Consider the following 20,960-nt stretch of genomic DNA (forward strand, 5'->3'; position numbering starts at 1 on the left):
AACTTGGTTGTCTTCAAATCCAACATAAACAAATTCCTGATGAATCGCCCCCTTAAGTAAGACACTTTATCAAATCTCCATTACTAATGATTACTACGATATTGTCCCATTGATTACTATACATGCAATAATCCTTACCCCCGAGTGGCTTCCAGGCTTTGATAAGTGGTGACCTCCATGTAATATATATATATATATATATATATATATATATATATATATATAGTGATCTTGTGTGTGTATGGAACAATCTTTACCAAACTACTGTCATTTTTGGTTTACAGACTTGAAACTTAGTATATAGGGTATTCACGCCTGTGGAGCAAATTAGATTTGGTTTCCAGCCGGTAAAATATGTTGCTAAATAGTCCAAATTGAAAAATTCGAATTGGCAGGAATAAGTTGACTTAAAGTGCCCCTCTATACGTACACAAATATACCTTTATACTTTAAACCATTTTAAAGTTTTCATATTCATCTGTCCTTTAGTAATAGTGAATAGTAGTGAATATCATTGGAGAACTAAATGTTTTAGTTTTGATTCATAGCTGATGCCACCCAAGTTATATTTTTTTCATTTTTGAAATCATTATTATATATTGGGTAAAATATAATAATCAAAACAGAATAGATTCTATAACAACAAATGCGAAATCTACAGAAATTAAAATACCATGTTTAAGTTTATTTTACTACCGGGCAACGTCAAGTGACGTGCTAGCTACAGTATAGCAATTAGGAAACAAAATAACGATATTTTTTTTTTATCAATAAATTATTTATTTACCTACAGCATATGGGGACCTCCACAATGAATGAATGGAATTTTTCTTCATTGTCGGGTTTTTCGAGTATATTTACGTCGAGGGAGGGGAACGTACAGAGCAGCAATTTTATTGAAGCTCATTTCATTGGAGTACTTGTTAAACAAGCACAGAGATCCAATATTGCAGCGATGGGACAGGGAATGGAGCTTGGTAGACAGTGTGGGATCTATTAGATCACAGATTTTTTTTTAAAATTTTTTGAAGAGAAGGAGGGACAGACGAGTTGATGGTGCATCAACCCAGATATGATAACAATATTCCATGGGTGGGCGGGCGGATGGTCGGGGGTATTCAGTTCTCTCCCAATGCAAGAACTGTGACATCAAGATCAAAAAGTGGGACTGAGAAGTCAGCGCCCCAGAGTAGACGGCACTCTGACCTACAAAAAAGTGCCTGGGTAGCCTCGTCGGCATTCCCCAATCAGGGTGCCTCAGGCGATTAGCAATGAACTAACCCCTTCTCAAAGAGAAAGAGCAATGCCTGTGAGGATGGACCTTCTAGAACTGCACATAACTAGCATGACACCGCAATCAACAGGGACCAGGTCATTAGAGGAATAGTCTAATCTGTTGATTTGGAGGGGTCCGAGAATAATAATCCCTGGGCGGATGGTTCCTTGCTCAAGTTCTCTAGATCTTTCGATAACGTTTTCTTAAATGTCATTATTTTTTTCAACTCTAACCACCTTAACGACTTCCTATACCTATCATTCAAGACCAGCTAAATAAATAAGACTGATTTAACCCCATTCCTGAAATAGAAGACTTCCGTTGCTGAGGATGCTGGAATTATGCTTACATCATTCTATCGCTCTTGAAAGTACCTCATCGCAGACACAATCTTCTACCCATACAAAAGTCAAATGCCCTCTAAAATGGACTACTGTTGCCATATCTGGGGAGGTACCTTTCAGGGAACTCTTTCTAGCCGAGACGAAGTTCGAAATCTTCAAATCTAGTACGGTGTGTGTTATTCTCGTCCTTACAGGCCATTTTGTAACCAAAGACACATTACTAGTCTTTCGCTACTTTATCGTTATTTTCGCAAGAAGTGCTTCATTGAGCTCCAGCCATTGATCCCACGTGTAAAACATTCACAACAATATCTCGTCAAGCTACAACCACCGCAAAGGACTTTCTTTACTTCTTCTGTGTACTCAAAACCAAATAGAGCATCCTTGACATAGTTTCTTTCGAAGAACTGTCCATCTATGGAACACAATCCAGCGGGGCTGCTTTCCAGCTCACTACAACAATGTCTTTTTCGAGTTCAATAGTAAACAAATATGTATCGAGCCAGCATCTTAACTAATCAAACTGTCACCTTTCCATCCATCGTTTCAAATCCTCTCATAGTACTGTTCGTCATGCAACCTAATTAATCTCATTAACCCTTATTCTCGAATGACTTTTAGCTTTTTTTCACTGCTATTGTTGTAAAAAAAAAAGTCCATTTATGTGATTAAAAGAAAACACTAGCGAGCAATGAGGTGACACGGCCAACAAACAATGCGCGCACGATTGTCCAAAGTTGTTATTTCCGATTAAAGCGTGAAAGGATTCCTTTTGATTATTTTGCATTCTGCGCTTTTTTTCCCAATGTGTTTTTTTTATTTTATATATATATAACGTAGATTTATATATGTGTAAGATCATTATGAAATGAAGTTCAACTCTTCTCAACCGCCATCGCCGCCGCCATCACCAGCACCACCACTACTGTCTCTTTATAAGTCGAGTTTATCTGCTTAAATCAACTCAAAATTAAGATCAACTCTTTCCAGCTTCTATCGTCGTCGTCATCATCATCATCATTATGACTACTAATGTCTCTATAACTCAAGTTTATCTGCATAAATTAACTCAAAATTAAGATCAACATTTCCTATTTGCTATAAGAACAACAACAACAACAACAATAATAATAATAATAATAATAATAATAATAATAATAATAATAATCATTTTCAGCAGCAGCAGCAACAGCACTACTAACTTTGCTATAAAACTCGATCACTGGCATCAGAATAAAGAATCCGCCATTCCAAACGAACGAATTAAAAAAAAATCTAGAATCACATTCAATTTACTTTGTATTAAAACACCTTTTATCATTGTTTTCTTCGTCCGCTAGCCCCCCCCTTTCATTCTCTATCCGCTCTTAAAAGCAAGCCATTCCTTTTCATCACAAATGGAAGGATCCAAAAATCAGAATGCAGAAAGAAAAAAAAAAAAAAAAGAAAAAACTCAAAAGCAGCCGGCATTTCCCACAAAGAGACGGGACCTATTTATGGTCTAGAAGGAGGGAACGGGTGAAAACGGGTGGCCAGTTTTGGCTGTGGCACTCACTTATGGCTACGAAAGCTACATATTAGAAACGGATTATAACCGCATCGGCTTTGCACCGACCGCACGTCCTAAATCTCTAAATCTGCAGATGTAGCCGACCCGGTTCTCGACGCAAATTACAAGGCGGGGAGAACTGACGAGAACTGGAGCTGTATTGGTAAATTTTGATTGATGCTTAAGAGGTAAAGGCCGATAAAGGCTGCAAAGGTAAGAGCGACAGTGCGGGCGTGGCTGCGGTTGCGGGCGTTGATAGCTGCGTTCTCTCATCCACGTTTGCGGTTTCGTTTAGTGACAAACTCTTCGATTTATCATCTGATTGTAATTCGATCAGTTTTCTTGATTTGAAAGACAAGTGCCATGTAATTAGACGTATGTAATGACGCGGTCGTCAACAAGCACACATCTCTCTCTTTTCTCTATCTTTCTTTCTCATATGTGTGTGTGTGTAATATAAATATACATATATATTATATGTATATATATGTGTGTGTGTAAATTGTATATATTATACTGCTCTGCTTGTTATATAACAACCAATGAAGTATTATAGTATAAATTCCCTTATTTATACAAACATTTTTGGTTACATATATGCATACATGTTTCAGCTGCGATTTCTCTAGAAATGCAACCTCATCGCATATGAATCTTCAGATAAACTAAATGCTTAAACCATAATCCTCTCCTTACACTTCCTCTTTAACACACACACACACACACACACACACACACACACACACACATATATATAGGTGAGAAGCCTTGACTGTCAGTTGGGCAGTCAGGTTTCGATCCTGGCTTGAGGTAGTTGCCTGTCTAGCCTCACTGATGAGCTGTGAAACACAGAAACAGTACTGTATGTGGATGACTATAATGCTCCTTATCTTGGGTTGAGCATATTGGGAAGTGATATACAAACTGCTATTAGCGTATTTAGCGACGCTCTTTGTGTAAACAAGTCGAACGGAGGCATTTGGACGATGTCAAAACATCGTTAATTCATCACCCCAAACAGCATCAGCCGTATAGCGTAATGGTGAGAAGCCTAGACTGTCATTTGGGCGGTCAGGTTTCGATCCTGGCTTAAGGCAGTTGCCTATCTAGCCGCACTGATGAGCTGCGAAACAGTACTGTATGTGGATGACTATTATATATATATATATATATATATATGAAAATAATAATCCTACAAAATAGAAAAACCGAAAATTGATTGACTTCTATGTATTTCTTTAAATCAATTATTTTGAGAAGGTTTGAGAATAAAGACGAAACGTTGATGAATATATAAATAATTTTCCATTATTCCATTTTGAGGTATGCATGAACACGCACACACACACACTCATATTTTTACTTAGAAGGTCACCACTTATTAAGGCCTGGAGGCCACGTAAGGGTAAGGGTTAAGTGTTAAGTAGATGGTTATCTAAATAGACGACTCATTAAGAATTTATTTACATTAGACTTGAAGACGATCATGTTATAGTCAGTTTTAAAGCAGAGAACGGTATTGTGTTCCACAGACGGACAGGTCTAGGGAAGAAGTTCTGTTCATGGAGTTTTCGTTTAGTTTTGGGCAGAGATAGGGCGTGGGGGAAGTTGTTGGCAATTGTTTCAGCTCGGCGAATAATTGTTGTGAATGTTTTCCGGGAAGGGAACATAGATTGGAGCTCAGTCGAACACCTACCATAAAAGTATCACTAGAACAGAGACAGGCTCTCAATAGCTCGTATGTAAGAATGAGGGGGTAGGGAGGCGAAAAGACCATCGGACACTAAATTCCGAAGACGGTTCTGAATTCTTTCAAGGCAGGAAAGGGTGCTTGTGTTCATCTATTATTAGTTGTTTGGTCAATATCGATTGGTAAAATGTTTCTTTGATTTGTTTCAAACAACTTTCGTTGATTTCACAACGAATATGAAAAAAATAAATAAATAAATAAAGCGTTAACGTTACGCCCTAATCGTACACTGTGCTCACTGGATAAATTTCAACTTCATCATTTCGAAAATAAAACATTAATAAAATTAACGGATTGACTAAAAAAAAATCCTAATTCCCTCCATATAATGGAAGACGAATAAATCACTGATAAAATATAGAACATTTCCCTTTGTCATAAATTATCTTTATTTATTAATTTTTTTGTCGGGGGGTGGGGGGTGGAGAGGAGGAGAAAAGCGGTTAATGTATTCCTTTTAGCGTGAAACGTGTTAAAAGAAACCGCGGTTCGGTTTCAACTCCATAAAACACGAGCTTAAAAGCCGCGAATAGAAACGCAACAACAATAATAATAATAAATCGAAAAATAAAACAATTAAATTGGTATTTACGACGGTACAAATTCAAGTTGGTACTTACGACGACATTAAAAATTAATGAAAATACAGAAATGTCTGTATGATGTACGTACCAGTCACAGGACGAAGATGAAAATTTCCAAAAATCACGTAATTTGGTCAAATATTTTTTATTCAAGAAAATCAAATTTAACTCTGTTTCGATGAGGGTGAAAAAAGCGTATCACGAATCGGTGGACAAGAGGCAGACAGCCCAGATGCACGTGAAAACTGTCAAAATAATCATATTCCTCTTATTATGTTCGCCGTCACGTATTGGTAAAAAAACGGCAAATTTGTGTTTCCTAAATAAAGCAAAAAACTACTGGATCAATTTTTGTGATTTTTGGAATATAAAATCTTCATACCGTGACAATTAGGTAAAAAATAAAAATAAAAATAAAAATAAATAATAATAATATATTTTTTTTCCATTTTCGTTTATCGCTATAAGTGCTAATCTGAACAAGCACCCTATTATTAAAAACAGAAATAAGCTACTAAAAAGCAAAAAAAAAAAAAATACAACTAAAAAAAAACAGCAACTAAAAAAAACAAAAAACAGCCTATGCCCCCCCCCCCTCCCGGACCAGAATCTTATCCATGCCAGAATTAGAATTCTTTCAAGAAAGACACCGGGTATTTACAAGAAGAATCACTTCTCTATCTTTTAGACAGGGTCCCAAAAAAGGGTCTCCAATCTGATGTCCTGCACTCAAACCCTTGTCGCATTGCCACAATATTGCATCCCTACTTTTGTTTTATAAGCACTTTAATAGAAAGATTTCATAACATTTGTGCTTCCTCGACATAGATACTTCTGACTGAACCGACAAGCAACAACGTCCCACCCCTTCACAGTTGACATCCCTAGATGCCAAAAAGCCTTATACTCTAATAGTTTTTTTTCCCACGGACTACTAGACTTTAGAATTTTTTCTTGTTTTCTGATTCCATGATGATACTAATATGAAGAAGTTTAAATGTAATGTGAACAAATATCTTGCTGTTTAACTCTCTACATAGTCCCCTGTAGACATGATCCAAATTAGTAGCCCCCTCCGCCGTGGCAATATGCCTTGTTGGTGTAAAAAAGAGTAGGAAGAACGGCCTGGAAAATATTGAAAACTGTAATTGACAAGATGTTCACGACTTGAGATGAAGAATGAAAAGCAAAGAATTGCCAAATCGAAGACACGATAAAGTAAGAATCTTTGAGAAGAACTAGAAAGCTCCTAAAAATATAATATAGCTCTATCAATTAGGAATTAATTACTTGGAGGGTCAAAATGGAGAGTTCAGAGGGATGAGAGGAGGAACGGACGTCTGTGGTTTCTGGCAAAGGTAGACCGAGGAAAAGAACGAAACTCTTTTGGTTCTAGTAAGGGAAGTAAGGATCAGATAAAGAAAGAAGAAGAAAAAAAAAGAAGAAAAAAGAAGAAGAGGGGGTTAGGGAAGCCAAATAAAGAAAAAGGGTGGTTAGAAACCCCAGTGGAAAAGAATTCTGGCGAGAGACATCAAAGTCAGTCTTATTTGAGATTTGAAGGGAGAGAAAGGAAAATATACTTAGTTATACAGATACTAGCGACGGGACCCCAACGACACATCTACATATCCATGTCTGAAAAGTCGCTTGTATGCAATGCCAGTTGTGTATGTTGTTTCCATTGTGCATGTAAATTATTAACTGTGGCTCTGCGTCTAGCAACCGACTACACTAACATTCATAAGCAACGTGGATTGTAGCAAATGGATTGAAGATATAGCCACGGTTGCTGCAAAGAAGGTGGGCTCTCTCTAACATATTAGAAAATTACACACACTAGAACTTATCTTACCACTATTAAAGTATAATTAAAGCCACTATTTACCCATGCATGGAGTATTGTTGCCTCATCTGGGCTGGTGCATCTACCACTAGCCTCTCTCTCTTAGTTCAGTGAACACAATACCACAAATGTACATATGTGCGTTTCGGTTTTCATATTACATTATCCGGTATTTAATGAGATATTACTTTATTATATTATATTTTTCAAATACATTGAGGGCATTGCCAAGGTTGCTGCAAAGAAGGACTCCCTCTACCGTGCTAGAAACTTATTCACACTTAAGAGTATCATATATCTTCAAAGCTACAATTCGCTCATGCATTGGGTATTGTTGCCATATTTGAGCTGGTGCATCTACTATTAGTCTCTATCTTTTAGATAGGGTCCCCCCAAAAGGTCTCCAATTTAATAGGTCCTGCACTATCGGTTAAACCCCAACTTGATTAGAATGCTTTCATAACATTTGTGCTTCCTCGACATAGATACTCCTGACTGAATCGACAAGCAGCAACATCCAACCCCTTCACTGTTGACATCCCTAAATTCCGGAAAGCCTTATACTCTAATAGTTTTTTTCCCTACGGACTGCTAGACTTTAGAATTTTCTTCTTGTTTTCTGATTCCCTGATTATACTTATATGCAGAAGTTTAAATGTAATGTAAAACAGACATTCAACTCTCTACATAGTTCCCTGTAGACATGATCCAAATTAGTAGCCCCCTCCACCGTCCAAGTGGCCATATGCCTTGTTTGGTATAAAAAAGAGTAGGAAGAACGGTCTGGAACATATTGAAGACTGTGCAGACAATAAAAGGACTAGAAAAATACAGAAAGACGAATTACTGACGCCAAATGCACAAGAAGGGTAAAGAATACGAATAGCAGTGAAACGGGAAACAAAGCGACAAGAAAAATGCGAAAAGAAAAAGTTATTTGTATTTTTGAGGGATTCTAGCATGAATTTTAAGAGCCTTAAGTTTAAATGAATAATCTTACTACTTATTACTTATTGTACATCTAGAAATAAAATAGGTGTTGGGCTCTGTAGACAATACGTGACGAGGCGGACGTCATGGCGGCCGATGGAGAAATAGCGCTGCGCATGCATGACTGCACCAAAAGCGAGGCCCGTACACGTTTGCGTGTATGTAAATCTCGGGGGTATAAAAGACGGTGTATTTTTTTTGTGTGTGGGCAGTATTTGTTTCAAAATCAGACAGATTCTCGCTCATCGTCCGCTTTAAAAGAAGAAGTATGAGATGAACAAAATAAAAAAATTGGAACACTAGAATTGTTCACAAGGACCCGTGGCGTAGTGGATAATGTATTTGGTAAAAATTAAGTTGTAAAGTTACACAAAATACAATTTCGATTTACTTAGGACTTCTACGCAGTATTTGCTGATGAAACGAGACCATGGATTAAATAAAGGATTCAATTTGAAATTATTTGCGGATTCCCGAGTTCGAGAAAGAGATTCCAGAGTTTGATAGAAAGATTCCCAATAGTAATTGTCTGTATTTTTGAGATGAGGTGTTTTCATTTATCGAGATTGTCGGACTGACTTCCTCATCTTGGTTGTTATAGTCACAACGGTTCGGCCGTTTTGCCTTCCGGCCTTCATCAGGTGTTTTGTATCGAAATGGGGAACCGTTTGTTAGGAGTCTCGAACCCACCCCTTTATTATTATTACGGTGCTGAGTTCAATCCTGAACGAAGGCAGTGAAAAGTAACATTCAAAACAGAGAATCAGCAACTATGTCCCAGAGCTTAGCTGGAGTCCGAACACCGTACCCCCCGTAATAATAATAATAATAATAATAATAAAGGGTTGGGTTCGGGACTCCTAACAAACGGTTCCCAGTTCGATACAAAACACCTGATGAAGACCGAAGGGCAAAACGGCCGAAACGTTGTGACTATAACAACCAAGATGAGGAAGTCAGTCCGACAATCTCAATAAATAAAGATTCCCAAGTTCGACAACTTGCACCTGAAAAGGTCGGGGTTTATAGCGACAAAATGTTATGAAAATAACATTCAAGATGAGAACAGTAGTCTGGAGAATCTAAATAATACGAAAAATCAATTCGTATCTCCAAAATTCAGAAACGTAGGAAACGGTACGATTTATTCATAAGAACGGTTAAATAAAATAACAAACGTACATGGTAAGGTGAAAGGACACTTGAAAAGAGAAATGAAATTGCTATTTATATCATCAAATGAATTCATGAAGACAATAAATGTAAACTGTGAATAAAAAAACAAAACTGTAAACCACATCATAAGTGAATGCAGTAAATTAGCTCAAAATGTATATGAAAAGAGATATAGCTAGATTGTGGAAGTACCCCATTTGGAATTATGCAAGCGTCTACAGTTTGAACATGCCAACAAATGGTACAGACACAAACCAGTTACACTATTGAAGCATGAAAAGCACAGTATTCTCTGGGACATGGAGTTACAAACAAATTCATCCGAGTAAAGAGACCAGATGTGATAATAGTAGAAAAAAAGCCTAAATTGTTCATTTAGACGTTCTAGCAGCTCACAAGGACTAGAAAAGCAAATCAAATAGATATAATTTGTCACAGAACCAAAGCGAAACTTATAATTATTATAAGAGCTGTGAGAACAATCCATAAAAACCTGAAAAACAAACAAACAAAAGAACTCCCCCAAAAAAGACAAACAAGCCAAAGAACAACAACCCCCCCCCCCCCCAAAATCCCCTAAAATCCCCCCAAAAAACAAACAACAAAACAAAACAAAAACAAACAAACAAAAGAACTCCCTCAAAAAAGACAAACAAGCCAAAGAACAACACCAAAAAAAAATCCAAAAATCCCCCAAAACAAAAAAACAAACAAAAACAACAAACAAACAAACAAACAAACAGACAGATAAATAAAAAAAAAATAAACAAAACAAACAAAAACAAAAAACAAACAAACAAAAACAAACAAACAAAACAAACTAGGGGAAACTGGAATAAAAGTTTTAAACAATTTGTTAAATTCAAAGTAGGATGGCCTCTGGAGTAAATGCGGTATTATTGGGAATTTTAGTTAAGAATACGCATTTTCTAATTATCCTAACAAACAATGACCAACGACACCCATTTCCCCACAATTTTGAATGGCCTTGTGCCTAATTTGTTCAAATGTTAAACTGTAATTTTTCTATATTTTGTCCAAATAAACATTTCAAAGCATTGTACCCGTTCTCTAGAACATCAGCGCCATTTAACGCTGGAAGTTGTCATGTAATTATCTTCATTGAAAATTAAAAAAACAAACAAAAACCGAACAGACACGCAAACGGAGAAAGCGTCGCTTATTTTATAAATAGATTAAAGTTGTTACATTGTTTTCACTTACCTGAAACACTGGAGCAGGCAGAGCCGATCCCTTGTATTGACCGAGCGAAGAACAGGGTGCCATAAGAGTTAGCAAAGGCAAAAACTGTAATAAAAACAGAGAGAAAAAAAAGACCATTAAAGTAATGGCTGAAGCTGGTCATAACGAGAGAATTAATGGTATTTCTTAGAACTGGAATGCTATGGAATCGCATGCACTTTTTGAAACAAGAAAATAAAAGGATACGAATATTCTTATCGTGCGTCCATTCAATCTGCACGATTAGAAATCACAATTTTGTTTCAGTAATAACGTCAATATCTTTATGTTATGAATGGAGGTGCGGTGTGGTGTGGTCCCTGGCCTTGATAACAGCCATCTTGGAGGGTCTTTGTGAATTGGCAAGAACCACATGGTCATTTAATATGAATTGGAGTATAAAAGCCATGTTTTAGCGAAGGAAGAAAATGAAGTATATATATATTAGTCGAACCCCGAGATAGGTGTTAAACATTAGTAACAAAATACAGTGCAGTATATAATACACATGTATATAATCAAATAACACCGTAAGGCGGGGCAAATACCGTAACCAGGGGCCAGAAAAGACATAGTATTCCACATCGTAAATTGAAAAAACCGTATCCTAGGGCTACCGCATCCCTCAGTTCTAATATATATATATATATATATATATATATATATATATATATATATATATATATATACTAGCAGGGGTGCCCGGCGTTGCTCGGGTGTTTGGAGGTGTATGCTGTGCAAAAAAAGCAAAAAAAAAAAATGGTTAATTTTTTAAAACTTTGACCCCTATTATGACCCCTTAAAATTTATTGTTTCGGGCTCAAATCACTTTATTAAGTTAGATCCAGGTTCAAGGAACCTATATCTAAAATTTCAAGTGTCTAGACCCAAAATTGTCGGAGGAGTTTGGTAGAGTTCTTAAAGGTCAAATCGTTGAAATTTGACCCCTTAACAGCCAAATTTCTGGCTGACACCCGTCACATCGATTTTCCCAAATCTCAGTAGCCGGTATTTCAAATTTCGAGTCTATAGACTAAAAATTGACAGAGTTATTGCGTAGGGAAATGTACACAGACAGACAGACACACAGACAGACAGACAGACACGTTCACTTTTATAGATATATAATAGATAGATAATATATATATATATATATATATATATATATATATATATATATATATATATATATATACATGCATATAAAATAAAACATTGAGAGAATACGGGTCACCAAGTAGTAGTAAGCGCTGCCTAAAACATACAGAGTTTTGTACAAGAGAAATTGAGAAAACGAAATTTTATATATAAAAAAAAAACATTTATACAAGATGTAAGAATATAAACATTATTCTTATTCAGTAATTTTGGAAAAAGTTTTTCTATCTTCAAATATTTATTCATGGTGTTTGATTTGAGCAGCTTGTATAAGAAAATTGTTGCTTTTGTTTTTTACTTTACAGAACATGATTGAGTTTTGCAACGGGAAAGGAAAAAAAATAATAATAACATCAATGTTTGGTTCATTATTGTTCAGAAAGCCAGTATCTTCAGGCAGCCTGTTTTGGTACCAACAGATGCCCTAACCTGGGAGCAATGATAACTATGGGACAACTCCACGTTTTCCAAAGCCCACAAATGGGGCCTCATCGTTCGATGTCTTTTAAGGTCATACCGAAAACCTCTAATATCAGGGAGATTGCTACTATTTGTCATGAAGTTAATCGCATAGACACGCCCTAAAATCCAACCCTTACTCAATAATGGTAATTGAAACGTGATTGTAACGGAGCTATGACGTTTGGAAATCCAGTTCTGACAATGTCTAATGGAGGACAGATTAGGCAACAAACAGTACTAGGCCTGCAACCCAACTAACAGGACTCTGTCTTTGTGTGTGGGTATTAAGTTGCTTTTGCATCATTCTTTTGTGTGTTCTGGGTCAAACTTTTCCCGACACTCTATGCAGCTGATGCGCCTTGCTGTTCTCAATGTCGGTGGTAAAAACTTGGGAATGAGGACTTCATGCAAATCTGACAATTTTGAGAGCCGATCTTTGTTCATTCTATGCTGGGGTCTGACTCGCTTCACAAACAAGCAAAAATCAGAATCGAAAACAACTCGTCATCTCATAGTATTGTTCATCAATTAGGCTGATCTTTATTCTCGAGTAGCCCTTGGCGCCTCATCACAGTAGCTCTTTAAGTCTCAGGGAAATATGCCTTTTTTGACAAACTGGCAAATAAACTACCAGCACCAGCACCACTACTACTACTAAAAACCAAGACTTCCTTTTTTCTTTTCCCCACAATTCGTTATTACGTAACACAAAGTTTAGCAAAGAAATATTCGCAAAAAAGTTTCATTGCGTTTCTTCTGGAATTCTAAGGTGTTCGACCAGCATACGCCAGAAGAGCATATTTTTCGTGTCAGACAAAAAAAAAAATGTACGTGGGCCGTTCTTTTATGAATATTTAATTCAAGTTCCGCGGCCATCTTGTTGTAATCATTGTTTTCTTTTATATATATATATATATATATATATATATATATATATATATATATATAAGAAAAGAAGGATTTCCGTTTCCGGTTGGTAGACTGCATAAATTGGCGGGAAACACCAATAAAGAGAATAATATAAGATTCAAGAAGTTTCTGTAAAAAATAATATGGAGGAAATTATATCACCAAACTTTCCGATAAAAGAACGAAAATATTGACCAATGATATGGACCTTTTGCGATGAGCAGATGGCTTCCAGATAAAAAAAAAATGAACGATGCGAATTAACTTTGCATTGTGCTGTGGATATTGCTTTATGGAATTCAAAGCCTGTGATTATATATATATATATATATATATATATATATGTATATATATATATATATATATATATATATATATATATATATATATTTTCTGTAGAAATATATTTTCTTATAATATATATCAATCCTTATTTAAGAAACGCAATGTAATTACAGAGCAATATAGAGAATAAATGACAAAAAGTTGTATTCCAAAATTCATGATGTTGACCATCTTATAATTTATTCCTTTAATTAAGTTGACTTATACAATTCTTGAGAGTATCTGTTTCGTAGCGTAAAACCAATCACTTAATTATTATATCAATCAGTGAATCTATTATGCCCTTAACTCATCAGGAGAAATAGCAACAATCAATTCGTCAAAAGGAATTGAAATGTGATTTGACATGATTAAAATCCGAAAATTGGAAGAGAAGCTGCAAATACCTTTTTATTTTTCCATTACAACATATTGAATATATATATATATATATATATATATATATATATATATATATATATATCTGGCTGAGATAATTTTATAAATATCAATTCTTTAATATTTATAATTTACTTTAATTTTACCATCTTGGATCATTTTGGTAAATTCAATTGTAATTTTCATATATATATATATATATATATATATATATATATATATATATATATATATATATATATATATATATATATATATATATATATATATATATATATATATATATATATAACGCTTATAATTCAGTATACTAGGTGTAACACAATGAATTCAGTCTTTACTGTTCATCTGGGTAATTTTAACAATCAAATTCAAGTTGTTCTTATTTTAATAGCATTTTGATCGATGTAACCTCCGACCTTCTTTAGGTGTATATTGTATTGTTGAACTATGGAATCTGCATGGAATTCCGCTCGGGACCCTTTATTTAATCCGCTCAAAAGACAATTGCGAATTACTTGGGACTTCTACTCAGTCATAGCTGACGAAACGAGAGCATTCTACTCCCGTGAATTAAATAAAGGGTTCTATCAGAAATTATATGCAGAATCCCCTAGTTCGAAAAGATACTTCTGAAAAGGTCGTAGGGTTACATCCATCGAAACGTTGTGAAAATAATATTCAAGATGAAAAATGTAGCCCAAATAATAATCCAAACAATACAGTAGTTACAAAATTTTAACTAAGATTAATTTGCTGCAGGGAACTCCTACTTTAGATCACAGTTGAACGGCAATTTGTTGCAAATTATTACAATATAAGACAGCTCAATTGTTTTTCCCTTTCTCTTAAAAATTTTGTTGTTATTTTTACTCTTTTCCATCCCAAACAGGGCGGATTGCCACTTGAACGTAAGGAGCTACAACTTGGAATCATGTCTAACTAGGAATTGTAGGGAGTTGAGTAGCGAGATGTCTTCTCATTGCATTAAAATTTCTGCATGTCAGTATAGTTAGGGAAGCAAGAAACAGGGAGTTCTAAATTCTAGCAGTTCTATTAGAGTAGAAAAATCTATTAGAGTAGAAAGCTCTCCGGCATTTAAGGAAGAACAGTGAAGGACTGAGATTTTGCTGCTTCTTGGGTTGGTCGGGAGTATGCACGTCGATGGGGCATAAGTGCTATGAGTTTTGCAGAGAACATTCCATTAAAATACTTGTAAAACAGGCACATGGATGTAACACTGCGGTGATGGGACAGATGTTGGAGCTTGGCCAATAATGCGAGACTTACTATATTTGACCTTGTCTAAGAGGAAAAGTCTAGTGGTAGATGCACCAGCCTAGATGTATCATGTGGTTTTTTTTTTACATTTTCACCACAAACAAGGCACATTGTCACTTTGGTGTAGGGGGCTACTATCAGGGGAAACAACTACAGGGGTACTATGTAGGGATTTGGGCAGCAAGATGTTGGTTTACGTTCCACTTGAACTTTTGCATGTCAGTACAGTTGGGTAAGCAGTGACCTGGAATGGAATTCCAAAGTCTAGCGGTTCTGGGGAAGAAACTACTGGAGTAGAAAGATCTTTTACATCTGGGGATCTCTACTGTGTGGGGTTGAGATTTTGCAGCTTGTCGGGTCTGTTGATGGTGTTCACGTCGTGGGGGCACAAGTGCTTGCAGTTCATCAGAACATTCACCATTAAAATACTTGTAGAACAGACAGAGGGATGCAACGTTTCGTCGATGGGACAGAGGCTGAAGCTTTGATGCCAGTTTAAGGCCTATCAGATTTGCGACTCTCTTTTGAACCTTGTCAAGGAGCGAGAGACTAGTAGCCGATGCACCAGCCCAAATATGACAGCAATACTCCATACATGGGCGAATGATTGCCTTATAGAGGTACAGGATACTTTCGGGTGTTAGTAGTTTTCTAGCACGGTAGAGAGAGCCCACCTTCCTTGCAGCGGCCCTGGCAATGCCCTCGATATAATTGTTTCAACTCATGTTTCCTGTGGACGCTAGGCCAAGAAGCTTGAAAGACGTACTCTCAGATAAAGAGTCGTTGGCCATTGCTATAGGTGGTAGAGAAGGTTTCTTGTAATTATTGAATGAAACTAGTTTAGTCTTGTGTTAGTTAATATTGTTTGGTTAGGAGTAAATTTACTACTTACTACTCTACCAGCATAACTAGGCCTTTTACTTATACTCTTTTATAGCATCCGCCATAAAGAATGCGCTACAATCCTGAAAGCCAAGAAAGTGTATCTTGGTTTCATTTTCAGACCAAAAAGCACTCACCAACCTTCCTGATTAATTTTATTTTTTTTTGCGATCCGCCAACAATGAATATTACGTTTCTGTGGCATTTTTTCCAAGTTTAAAACAGAATTTTATTGCATATCCTTCTTATAAAGTGTCTTCACGTCTAGATTGCATTTTTGAAATTCACCAGTTGTGACGATCAGGCTTTAATAGGGTGTATTTTATTAATTCTTGCTATGGCTGTTTATTTGAACCTGAAATTATACAAATTGGTCAGTCATCTTATAAGATGTATAGCAATAACATAATTAATTTTCAGACAATTTCAGACAATTTAAAATGCCTGTACGAAAAAAGTCTGGAAATCTATTGAAGGCACCTCGTATATATGCGGGATTCATTCGACCCACCATACAGAAACCCTGCTTGCGTGCCCCGTTGTCTGAGTCTCTCTATTCAAGGAGAAGTAACCCACTAGTATCTTGACAACCGGTGTTCTTCTCCATTATCCCCCCTACAATATCACATAATGAAATCAAATGTTAACCCGAAAAAGGACTCGTTGATTTCTGAAAGTTAACTAGACTAAAATGAAAGAATTCAAAAATAACAAAAACAACCCCTTTATATATTAGAAGTAGATGTTGGTATCGTGTATTTTTTTTTTTTTTACAAGACCAATGATATGTTGTACTTGACAACTGATTTCTACAACATCGGCAAATCTAGAAACAGGAGTTTTAAATTTACAGAATAAAACTTTCAAAGTCGTATCTATGTACACACACACAAACACAAAAAATAAATAAAATAAATACGCTAATGAAAAAAAAGGACATAAAATGAAAAAAATAAAATAAATGAGCTAACGGACACCTTTGACGCCATATTGAATTTCAGTTTCTGTTTTTTTTTTTATTAATAGTGTTGTGTCGTCAACAAGTCGAGAATAAGAATATTCATAATAAATAAAAGGGAAAAAATTAAAGCATCACAATATTCGTCCATTTCTTCTGAATTAAAATAGAAGATGACACTGTTTAATTGAATCCTCTGAAGGACCTGGCCATCTTATTATAGTGCCACCTGCCGGCAGAAATCACTCGCGAATAAAATGGCTCCACTTCCGGTGCGGAAAACAGAAAGTCAATGGACGATAATATTAATAACACAACAGAAATAATTTTTTTTATGTCGTGAATACATAACTATTGAAGATTGCTTTCATAAAATTATTTTTGTTGTATCTGCATTTTTAAAAGGAAATCGCATGAAGGCGCGTTCGTATATTAAATATTTAAAGGTAATATTTTCTGTTTGGATTAGAAAGTTAAAGAAGAAAAAGAAAGAAAGAAAAAAAACGAATCGCGTAGCTAGAAATTAACAAAAAATATCTCACCGCAAGTAATGCAACTAGACAGGATGAAATATTTGTCAGGTTTATGACAGATGCAGCCATCTTAAGAGGCTCATTAAAAAAAACGAGAAATATTGGATTAACTTGTTTTGTTCAGTCGTCCGTGTTATGTCGAGCAACGAAGGTAATTACAAAAATCCGCGACATTATTGAGTTGTTGGGCCCCAAATGGTTGTCATTTTTTTTTTGTTTCAGCCAAGAAATTATGAATGAAATAGAAGAAAGGGAAATAGTTTTATTACTTTTCTGTAAGTTAGTCATTTTTTAATAACAAGGCGATTTCTTAATGTTTAAGAGAAAAAAAAACAAACAAAAAAACAAAACAAAAAACTAACAAAAACACTTGAAGTTGTGATATGGTAATAAACTAGTCGAAGTATCAGTCAACGTCAGGTTTCTCAAATCTTTCTCTTCTGCGTGTCAGCGAGAATAAAAATTCTCAAAACATTTTCTGAAAACCTTCGTCGATCCGAACGAAACAGGTCCAACATTCGTTTATTTTTTCGGCTTGTATTTAATTGTTTTTCTTTTAAGTCTTTTTCACACGCATACACGCATGCATATTTATTACATATTTATTTATATAAATGTAATCTATTTTAAATAATTCTTTAATGATATATATGGAAATAAGAATGTATCTCGTCAAAATAGGCGACTTAATTCGGGCATATGTGTGCATGGAGAAAACCTCTACCATTTAAAAATGGTATTGAATTTGAACACATGGCGTTATTGAAGTTATTCAAGTTATTGAATTTGAACACATGGCGTTCCTACACACACACACACACACACACACACACACACACACATATATATATATATATATATATATATATATATATATATATATATATACACCGATAATATTAAAAAAATATTAATTATTTTTATACCTACAGGTACAGGCTGGCCACATCCCCAGGATGGAAGACCACCGCCTTCCCAAAATCACTTTGTACGGTGAACTTTCCACTGACTACCGCCACAAAGGAGCACCAAAGAAACAGTACAAAGACTGTTTGAATAAATCTCTTAATGCCTGTCACATCGATTACAGACAGTGGTCAACCCTTGCAGCGGACCGAGGTATTTAGCGGCATACCATTTATCAAGCAGTCTTCACCTTCGAGAACATTCGGTGGATTGTCTGAAGGACAGAAGACGTAGGAAGAAGGAGCCCAACTAGCCACAGCCCCAAACCCAGACCAGACCTTAATTGCAGCTGTTGCGGGCGAGTCTGCTTATCCCACATTGATATCGTCAGCAACGAGCATGTCTGCAGAAACCGTAGACAAGCCTCTTCCTAGATTTTCGTTCGCAAAGCCAAGCTATGATATAATGATTCTAGTGAACTTTAAGATTAAGAAAGCCACCTTTTCAATAAGACAACCATTTTTGATCTTTGACAGTTCTTAGACTAATATATCCAACCATCTATTATATAAATCTCGCCTGTCTGTTTAAATGTATGCATGTATGTATGTTTGTTTGTATGTCTGCCTAAAACTTTCGACAGAGGAGACGGATTTTTATGAGATCGGTATCATTTTGAAGCTCAACGTCTCAGACGACAAATATAAAAAAAAAATGCCCCAAAACATTAATTCCTTCACCCTACACTGGGCAGTTTTCTACAAGAAGGGGTCAATTTTTTGCGAGCCATTTTTGTAAGTCATCGTATGATTGATTTTACCTAATTTTAACGTTCCGAACTTCCGGTCGCGTCATGGAGTAGCAGTAAGACGCCAGATTTTCTTTCACTTTCTTTTTCAACTTCACATCACGAGTTCGAGCCTGTCTGCCTACTATCATTTTTTTTTTTTGCTGAACATACACTTACAAACACCCGAGCAATGTCGAGCACCCAGGCTAGTCTATAAATATAAAAGCGACAATGTGTATGTGTATGTATGTATGTTCGCTTTTTTTGTACGTCCGAGAAAAGCTTTTTTTTCGAGAAGCGATCGGTCGACTCACTTCTTAAAACTTTTTATATCAGGTCTAAATCATAATATCTAAGAGTTACGAATGGGGGTGGCATGTGTATTTAATTTGCCCGACTTTCACGCGCTATTTTTTCCAGATTTTTAGATGTTCGCGTGTATCTTTCGCTTTTCAGTATAATATTTGCTCAAATCACACCTACAAATATCCGGGCAACGCCGGGCACTCAGGCAAGTTTAAAATAAAACCACAATCTCTTTAGTCTAAGAAATGCACCTTGAGTTTAATAAATAAAATATTGGGATGTTTGTAGTGCCATGTCGCGCATGGAAAAGGACCCTGCACTCATCCTCGGTGGGCTTTCCTGAGGCCACAATCCTGTGGGTGAGGACAGCTGATGGTCTACTTGTATTGCATGTCTGGTATTCTACACAACCACTTGTCCAGCACCCCCTCACTCATTCACCCTAACTGAAGCTTTTAAATAAAATGAAATGACAGCTCAAGCAAAAGTTACATTTAAACCAGGACCAAACTCAAAGAAAACCAACCTGCCTCCTCCCTTGAGGCTTGCATTTACGAATATCCGCGGGCTTAGAACTAACTTAGATGATGTTGAGTCATTTCTCCTTGTAAACACCCCGGATATCTTAGCATTAAGTGAAACTAACCTTCACTCCTCCATTCCCTCTAACCACTTTAACATGCCTGGTTATCTCCCACTCTACTGTAAGGACTCGGATAGACGTATGCATGGGCTTGGAGTCTATATTCGTAACACCCTCCCCCCTGACTAGGGAAATAAAACTAGAATCAGAGGACCAGGCCTTTATGTGCTTCAGACTAAATATGCAACACAATATTAGCTACTTGTATTTTCTCTACCGCTCTCCCTCAAATCAAGACTGTACCCTAATAAACAAAGTCTCAGACAGCATAGATATAGCACTCTCCCTCGATACTAATACATGTATTTGGTGACTTCAATGTCCACCACAGTAACTGGCTAGGATTCTCTAATCACACAGACGTAGTTGGTAGCACAACACATAGCTTCTCTATATCCCATTCCCTATCTCAGTTGGTTACATTTCCGACACGTTTCCCAGACCAGCAAGATCAACATGCCTCACTTCTAGATCTCTTTCTTACAACGGTTCCCGATGACTGTACAACAAATGCCCACAGTCCACTCGGGAATGCTGATCACGCTGTGATAATGGTAGAAATCAGCCTAAATTCTCGCCCTAAAATTGAAGACCCACTACTCAAAACAACGAGGTATTACAAAAAGGCTGATTGGGGAGCCATCAGGGAGCTCAT

The 20,960-nt window shown here is 36.2% G+C and overlaps 1 protein-coding gene across 3 annotated transcripts in view; it reads right to left on the bottom strand.

Moving 5' to 3' along the window:
* LOC145242127 (synaptic vesicular amine transporter-like) overlaps positions 1–20,960 on the bottom strand; it is an 802,797-nt gene that overhangs the window by 246,137 nt on the left and 535,700 nt on the right. For all 3 annotated transcript variants that reach the window (XM_080105051.1, XM_080105049.1, XM_080105050.1), the window contains exon 7: positions 10,737–10,820. In XM_080105051.1, the coding sequence (XP_079961177.1) occupies positions 10,737–10,820 (84 nt within the window). The remainder of the gene's footprint in view (positions 1–10,736; positions 10,821–20,960) is intronic.

This window comes from Euprymna scolopes, chromosome 21, assembly GCF_053919585.1.
Source record: "Euprymna scolopes isolate OS-2025 chromosome 21, ASM5391958v1, whole genome shotgun sequence".
NCBI classification, from domain to species: Eukaryota; Metazoa; Mollusca; class Cephalopoda; order Sepiida; family Sepiolidae; genus Euprymna; species Euprymna scolopes.